Below are 8350 nucleotides of genomic sequence, written 5' to 3'. Positions count from 1 at the left end.
CGGACATGTCCGGGAAAATCCGGACGTATGGTAACCCTAGGTAATAGACCTGGGGTAAAAAACTTCAACTCTGTTAAAGTCAATGAGGGTTTTGCCATTGATCTTGCTAGAGTCAGGATTTCACCCCGATCTTCAGTGCTCATGGCAAGCCAGGCCCAAGGCTGTGCTTGGCAGGAACAATGGAGCTGCCTGTAACAAGAGGCAGGTGGGCTAGAGGCAGGGCTTTCTCAGGAACCAGCCTGTGGTCATGTAGCTCCCTGCCTGGGATGATCACCACTTTCAGTTCATGCCGCTCCAGATCCACTGTCAGCACAGTAGCCTATAGGGATCCTGCCTGAGATCAGGGTACACACAAGAGACGACAGTCCCTGCTGTGAAAAGCTAGTGTGGCCAAGTCAATAGCTCACTAGACTAGGACTCGAGACCTGTAGTCCATTCTTGGCTCTGCTACTGGCCTGTTGCGTGGCCTTGGGTAAGTCACTTCACTGCCTCGTGCCTCACTTTCTCCAGCTGTAAAATGGGCATGATGATACTGACCATCTTTGTGTGTGCTATAAGAGCTCGGTATTATCACACAGACAAAAAGTGGGAGGGAGAACTGGGGAACAAGGCAAGGGCCTTGGCTGAAATCACACCGCAGGTCAATTGCAGTGGTGGGAATAGAAGCATGAGTCTTGGTCTGATGCCCAGTCCTGTGCTCTGTCTGCTAGGCCACACTACCTTGCAACACAGCACCTTCTTCTCTGCCCTTGCTTTCCCTCAGTAAGGAAACTCTTGCCTACTAATGAGCTCTAGGAACCAGGACAGACAGGGCCCTGCAACAGTGCAGCAGACTTTATTGCCTTCCCATGGTGCTCAGATCCCATGGAGATAAGCACAGTATAAAGTACCTGGATGGATAGAGAGATTAGATAGAGGAGTGCTGGGTTATAAATGCTTCAGGCCAGGCTGGGGCGGGGGAGAGCGGCAAGCTCTGAAGTAGCCAGGTCCTTCCACCATTAGGGCCTTGAACTTCACCCTGGAGCTGGCTGGTTGCAGAGCACAGATGTGATTGCTCTCAGCCTAACCCCTTCGTGGTGGGCTCAAGGGGTTAGGTGGGGCAAGCGGGTTTTGCCAATCCCACCAAATGCCTGGCTGCAATTGTAAGCACCTAAGACCCTGGAAAATGTGGTGCCTAATTCATTTTTGGATAAGGGTAGCCGTTAAATGCCACAACATGCTGGGTGCTGGATACGCACCTAGTGGGAGACAGAGCCTGCCCTGAACAGCCAGAGAAAGGATGAGACCAGAATGGCAGGAGGCACTGAGGGGCTGTGAGCTGGGATTGAGAGGCATTGGTGGCCAAGCCCAGGGGCAGCAGGGGATTGGGAGTGGGGGGTAACCCCACGCTGAGATAGCAGGTAGCTGTGGGTCAGGATTGAGGGGCACTGGCAGTGCTGAGTGTGGGCAGTCCAGGGCTGGGACAGCAGTGGGGGCTATAGGTTGGGATTAAGGGGTGTTGGCAGAGCTGGGGGGAACACAGGGCTGGGATTGGAGGGGGCCAAGAGGGGCAAGTTTGAGGTTCATTGGCCCCTCAGTCACACTGCAGTGCCCTCTGAGTCAGGAAAGTATCTCCAGCTTTGATTGTTCCTCTGGGTTAATGATTATCTCCACTATTGAGCACAAAGGGCATCCCAGGAGGGCGGGGAGATATAAAGCAAGAACAAGAGGTTTGTGGGGTCAGATGAAGAGCAAAGGCCTGGATCTCTCACACCCTTCTCTCTCCTGCCACTCTGGCTCATTGCAGACACACCAGGGGGGAACCCTGAAAACTGCTCCATCTCAGTGGGAGCCCTGGAGATTTCCAGCAGACTCAAGGAGCTCACCTTCATTCCTTCCTGTCTGGTAAAAAGACCTTGATTTTCCTCCTGGGCTCAGGAAATGCTCTTACCCGGGGCTAGCTTCTGGAGCCCATCACAGCGGTATCTGAGCTGTCTGGCAGATGGAGATCTCAAGCAGTGGGGAGCATCCATTCCCTTGAGTTGGGCTGGGAAGGGAGCAGGCTGAATTTGGATGGGATCATGGGCCTCCCACAGCAGATTTCCCTCCCTACTTCCCCAGAGGTGCCCAAACAATTTGTGTAGTGAATGTGCTGCTGAGAGCCTTGAACCAAACTGTAAAACCTGTATATGATGGAAACCACTTCCAGCCATGGACTGCGGTAGTACCCCTAATTCCAGTACCTATGTACTGCCCTCCCTGTCTTCTGAGTTTAGACTCTGGGGAAGTGGTGGAGGTGGGTGTGAGGGAGAGAGAGCTGAGGAAGGCGGGAGTCACGGGGGGCGGGGGATGACATGCGCTGGCTTAGCACAGGGAATCGGGTCTCCTTTAGCAGCTGTGATAGCCGATTACTTAGTGACAATCTGCAGAGTTGGTCCTTTGGTTCAGGTGGGGAGTATATGAGGGTTTTTTTTAGACACCTAAGTCTCTTTGTGAATCCAGCACTTAGCCTCACTGTGCCTCAGTTTCCCCATCTGTATTATGGGGATAATGGTACAATAAAGACTGTGAGGTGCTCCGATACTACAGCAATAGAAGCAATGTAAGTACCTAAGATAGATCCACCTGTGCCTATGTGCAGGGTTAGCACAGTGCCATTGGGCAGAAGCAAGGGGGCCTCAGGGCTGCAGGTGACCGTCACTCAGCTCTCCAGGCTCCATGCCAACCAGTGCAGCCTGATTTCACCCTAGATGGGGGCGGGGGAACAGGAACTGCCAGACTGGAATGGATCAGAGGCAAGGGGATCCATCTAGCCCAGTAGCCCGATGGGGGACAGGCCAGCACCTGATGCTTCAGGGGAAGGTAACCCTGCAGTAACAGATATGAGATAAACTCCCCTGCCCCATCCCTAGTAGCTCTTACCCAGCGCTTCCCATCAGCGGATCTCAAAGCGCTTCACAAAGGAGGGTGAGTAGCTAGAAAGAAGTTTGAAGCCGGAGTGGAGGCAGGGGGTTGTGGGGACTGTGCCTCACCCGCTCAGTACTGGAAGGGCAGGAAATAGCCCTGCTTTGCCCCGTGTCACTCGGGATCCCCGTATTGAGAGGGGCAGGGGAACAGCCCAGCGCCGGGCTGTGGGGAGGATCATGCACATTGGGCGGAGGGGCGGGTCACATGACAGAGGCTGTCTGCGCAGCTGGGAGCTCTGGGGGGCCTGGCCAGCCATGGGGGGAGAGGCGGGGGCACTGAGGGGCCCCAGGGCTGGAGGAAGAGGTGGGGATACTGAAGGGACTTGTGGGGGGACAGGGAGCCTAGTTTTTAGGCTGACCCGAGTGCCCGGGTGCGGGACTCAAAGCTCCTGTAATGACGCCAGCCTTGGAAAGTCAGACCCTGTGCATTTTGGGGGAGTCAGGGAACTAGGGGCAGGGGTGTGAGGGTGCTGGCTTTAACTACTCCCTGCCAGTGTCACTGGGGGAGATTCTGGTCTTGCAATCAGTTCCCCGCCCCAAGCTCAGCCACCCCATTTTCACTGCCCCCGGGAGGCAGGGAAACCAGGGCACAGAGAAGGGACAGCTTAGTGCTGCTGGTATTTTCCCTGCCCCCCTCAAACCTTTCCTAGCTTCTCCCATTGATAACAGTCCATCCCCCCATTTCCCTTTCCTCTGTTTTCCTCCCCACTCTCTGCTCCCCAGACTCCCCCTTTCCCAGGTTCCAAGCCCAGCACCCATCAGCCATGATCCAGCTCCGGGTCACCCCTGAGTCGTCGCTGGCCGACATGCCGGTGAGGATCCACGTCTCCGGCCTAGCGCCCACCCAGCTGGTGACCCTACAGTTGTCGCTGACGGATGAGAGGGGGGTGCACTTCCAGGCCCGAGCCTTCTACCGGGCAGACGAGGCTGGGGAGGTGGACGTGGAGCGGGCGGCTGCCACGGGGGGCGACTATGTGGGTGTCTGGCCCATGGGCCTCTTCTGGTTCCTCAAGCCGGAGAAGCTCTTCCACAGGCTGATGAAACGGGATGTGATGAGCGGCCCCTTTTGCTTCCAACTCGACCTCTTTGACTCCTGCCAGCTTCTTCCCTCACCTCAGGTGGTGCCCCTGGCCACTTGCACCGTGGAGAGGTGGTACGTGGGCCCCGGAGTGGAGCATGTCCCGATCAAGGAGGGCCGGATCCGAGGGGCCCTATTCCTGCCCCCTGGTGAGGAAACTGGCTCATCGCATCCCTGCCTCTTGCATCCCTTATCTCTGTTCTCCCTTCCCAGCCCAGCCTGGTGTCCCCTTCCCACCTCTCTCTGGTGCTTGTCTTGCCCTGTTTGCCATGCACAAGATCCTCTTGTACCCCCCACCCCAAAGGGTCAGTCTCCCTGCAATAGGGCATGACCATCAGGTAAGCTCATTGCAGACTCTGTCCTCCTCCCCGGTGTCCCAACAGGTCCAACAGCTTGTCCCCCTTCCCTCTGTCACAGCACCCCCTGCTGGAGAGGGCGGGGTGGGACAGCTGCAGGCTCCCTCCCCTCCATGGTGTCACAGAAATGCCATCCACTGACATATCAACATTTGTATTCAGCATAAAGCCAGACTCTCCCTGTTCTCTTCCTAAATCACCCTGATTCCCTGCCATAGTGAATAACAAGCCCTTCCTGGTTGCTGAAGCAGATGTCTGGGGTCCCACTGCAACAAGCTCATCTGGAGGCCGTCCATTCCGCAGGCCTGGTTGGGGGAGTATATCGTTGCTTTTAGCTCAGCTAGTTTGGCTGCACAGCCCTGGCTGCAGCGATCACAGGCTGTTGGTTTCCCTGGACCAAAGATTGGGTTTAGGTGGAGCTTATAAATGCATTTAGCTTTTTATCGGTAAACATCAATAAACATTGATTTCACCAGACACATACAAACTGACAGAAAATTATTTCCATCGATAATAATCCAAGTTTGCTGATAAACAAAGTAAGACAAATGCTGGCTGAGAACAGTAGAGTTTGATTAAAGGATAGCGACTGTATATTCTGATGTCATGTTGATAGTTTGTATTTTAACGGTTGTAAAATTTTAACTTTTTAAATCTCAATATCTGCTGCCGTTAAATAATTATTGTCTGACCCCTCTCCCCATAATTTTCCACAACAGTGAACATTTTGATCGATAAATTTTTTTAAACATGCTTGAAATCCATAATTTTTGCACAACTGTGAAAATTTAAATCAATAAAAATAGAAAAAATGCTTAAAAATAAACATCAATATTATCTATTGAAATTATAAAAAAGAATTCTCCCCCCCCACCCCGCCACTTATAACAGCTTCGAGGCTCATCAAGAAGTTAATTCTCTTTAGAGCCAATTCTCAGAGGATCAAATACAACGAAAACTTCCAAACTAATCACTCGGCCCCTCAGAAAAAACAGAGGTTGCCAACTCCAGGTGTTCAAAAATCACCAGATTGGCTTAAAAATCTTGAGATTTGAAAAATAATAACTATAGGGTTCTTTCTGTTGGGCATCTGCTTTCTGAGCATCTATGGGTCACATTTAACATTTCTCCAACAATGGGAGCTAGAAACTATTTTTTAAAGAAAATGAAAGCTGAGATCCTCAGGAGCATTAAAGAAAATCCCCAAATCTCACGAGACCTCAAGATGAAATGGTGAGAGTTGGCAATAGTCCTGTGGTGTTGGCTTCAACACATGAACGACAGGAATATGCAGTTCCTTAAGAGGCAGTGGCCCAGATCAACAAAGGTATTTAGGCCTCTAACTTCCATTGATATCCAGTTCAGTGGAAGACTTTTGCACAAGTGAAATAGATTCCTGTTCCTGTGATCCTCCCTCTCTATTGAGCCCTAGTTTGCCTTGGAAAACAAGCTAAGCCCTTAGCCCTGGGGTCGCCATAACTAACTGCTGTGTTTTTCCCTTTCTCCACAATGCCTCTCTCCCCCGTTCTCTGCAGGGCCAGGCCCCTTTCCGGGGGTGATCGACATGTTTGGCGGGGCCGGCGGGCTCATTGAGTTCCGAGCCAGCCTGCTCGCCAGCCGGGGCTACGCCGTACTGGCGCTGGCGTTCTTTGGCTATGACGACCTGCCACGGGTGCTGGCAGAGGTAGACCTGGAGTATTTCGAGGAAGCAGCCAACCTGCTCTTGAAACACCCCAAGGTATGTCCCACTCTTTCACTAGGGTCCCTTCACAGCCACTGGATCAGGGGCTCCAGCCTAGATATCGGACATGTAGCAGGTCCTGGCTACGACTCTCACCCATGGGATCTACCCCTCCCTGGTGTCACAGCACCCCCTGCTGGGGAGGATGGAGCTGGGCAGTGCAGGCTCCTCCCTCAGGGTCACATTGCCCCTTGCTAAGGAAGGCGGGGCTGGGCAGTGCAGGCTCCTCCCCCTCCATGGTGTCACAGCACCCCCTGCTGGGGAGGATGGGGCTAGGCAATATAGGTTCCTGCCCCACCGGGTGTCCCAGCACCACCACTGGGGAGGACAGGGCTGGGCAGTGCAGGTTCCTGCCCCAGGGTCATAGTGCCAGGATTGGCTAGTGCAGGCTCCATCTTCTTCTGTGTCACAGCGCCTCCTGCAGGCTCCTCCTGGTCCCATCCTGTGCTGGCTCCAAATTGCTGATTCCCAGGCTGTTGGCATTATTGTTCCAATGTGGCTCCTCGTGGGTTTTTCAGGTGAGAGGCCCAGGCCTCGGAGTGATCGGGGTGTCCAAAGGGGCTGAGGTCACGCTGGCCATGGCTGCCTTCTTAGAGCAGGTGGTGGCTGCCGTCTGGATCAATGGCACAGGATTCCTGAATGGCACGCCACTGCGTTACAAAGGGGTCCACATCCCCCACATCCCCTACTGCCCTGAGCGGCTGCTCATCACAGAGATGGGGGTCCTGGACAACTACCACGTCTTCCAGGACCCCCAGGACCCGGCCCACGCAGCTGCCGCCATCCCTGTGGAGAAGGCTCAAGGGGAGGTGCTCTTCGTGGTGGGAGAAGCCGACCGCAATTTTAACAGCAAACTGTTTGCTGAGATGGCCATAGAGAGGATGAAGAGCCACGGGAAGAAGAACTACACCCTGCTCTCGTACCCCGGAGCCGGGCACCTGATCGAACCGCCGGGGTCCCCACTGTGCAGCATCTCAGTGATCCGGGGGAGCCCCAGACCTGTGCACTGGGGGGGTGAGCCAGAGCCCCATGCCAAAGCTCAGGAGCATTCCTGGCAGGAGATCCTGAACTTCCTTGACCGCTGTCTCGTACCCACCAGCAACCTGTAACAGCCAAGGGAGGGGGGGGCCAGGGGGACCCCCTCCTGCCAGGCTGGGGGAGCTCCTCCCATCCCCCCAGCCTGATCAACATAATAAATACTGAGAACATAGAAAGAATCTGTGAGAAGCTTCCAGGGGAGCACTAGGGATGGGGGTGGGGGCAAGGGCAAGTGCCCACACAAGGAAGCAGGCTGGCCTGCTGCTTAAGTCACTGCCCTGGATTTGGGAGACCTAGGCTCAAGTCTCAGCCCTGCTGCTGACACCATGGGTGGGTCACTGAATCTTTCTAAGCCTCTGTTCCCTGTCTGTAAAATGGGGATAATGCTTCTCCCATGTCTACGTACACAGCAAGCTCATCGATGGAATGAGCAGTTCTTAGTGTGTGTGTGGTGCCCAGCTCTTAGCTGGTAAAGAGGGCTATGTAGGGGAGGGCACAACTTTGAAGGGAGAAGGGGACACCCTGCATTTATAGGCAGGGGAATCCACAGGAGATAATTAGTTTAGATACAAGAGAACAGGTATCCCTCATTAGGTTATAACTAAGGCTAAGATTTTTTCACAGATATTTTTAGTAAAAATCACAGCCCGGTCACAGGCAATAAAGAAAAATTCACAGAAGCCTGTGACCTGTCCCTGACTTTTACTAAAATTATCCATCACAAAATGGGGAGCCGCTACACAGCTGCAGGGGCCTGGCGGGGAGCTCTGGGGGCCCCCCACCATCCATGGGGGCTCAGAGTTCCAGGGTCCCCCTCCTCCGCACCTCTGAGCTGTGGGGTTCCCCATTGCCAGAGGCTGAGAGCTGTGGGGGCCAGCCAGAAGCTGCAGGGTCCCCACTCACTCATTTGGAGCTTCCCTGCGCCCATGGTGGCGAGGAGCTGCAGGGTACCCTGTGCCCAGCGGCAGGCAGGTGTTGCAGGGAGCTGTGAGGGTCCCCCCACTGCCCACGACAGCCAGTAGCTGCAGGGACACAGCCTCCCACGGTGGCTGGGAGCAGCTGGGTCTCCCCTGCCACCTGTGGTGGCCGGGAGCTGCGGGGTCCCCCACCACCCACGGCAGCTGGACGCTGCAGGGTCCCCCCACTGCCTCGGAGCTCTGGGGCCCCGCTGCCTTCGGTGGCAGGGGTACCC

General features: G+C 54.7%; 1 protein-coding gene across 1 annotated transcript; it reads left to right on the top strand.

Moving 5' to 3' along the window:
- Window positions 1-1694: 1694 nt before the first annotated feature.
- On the top strand, window positions 1695-7334 carry LOC117876003 (acyl-coenzyme A amino acid N-acyltransferase 1-like). Its single transcript, XM_034767682.1, has 4 exons — window positions 1695-1884; window positions 3669-4172; window positions 5915-6117; window positions 6639-7334. The coding sequence occupies exons 2-4, from the start codon at window positions 3710-3712 to the stop codon at window positions 7227-7229; spliced, it is 1257 nt and encodes a 418-aa protein (XP_034623573.1). The 5' UTR covers window positions 1695-1884; window positions 3669-3709; the 3' UTR covers window positions 7230-7334.
- Window positions 7335-8350: the final 1016 nt, after the last annotated feature.

Source organism: Trachemys scripta, chromosome 4, assembly GCF_013100865.1.
Source record: "Trachemys scripta elegans isolate TJP31775 chromosome 4, CAS_Tse_1.0, whole genome shotgun sequence".
In the NCBI taxonomy this organism is placed as follows: Eukaryota; Metazoa; Chordata; order Testudines; family Emydidae; genus Trachemys; species Trachemys scripta.
Note: the sequence above shows the minus strand (reverse complement) of the source record. Positions and strands in the feature narration are given on the sequence as shown.

Coding starts and splice junctions, on each gene's coding strand:
- LOC117876003 (XM_034767682.1), top strand. CDS start 3,710: ATGATCCAGCTCCGGGTCACCCCTGAGTCGTCGCTGGCCGACATGCCG. Junction 4,173..5,914: donor GGCCCTATTCCTGCCCCCTG/GTGAGGAAACTG, acceptor CGTTCTCTGCAG/GGCCAGGCCCCTTTCCGGGG. Junction 6,118..6,638: donor TGCTCTTGAAACACCCCAAG/GTATGTCCCACT, acceptor TGGGTTTTTCAG/GTGAGAGGCCCAGGCCTCGG.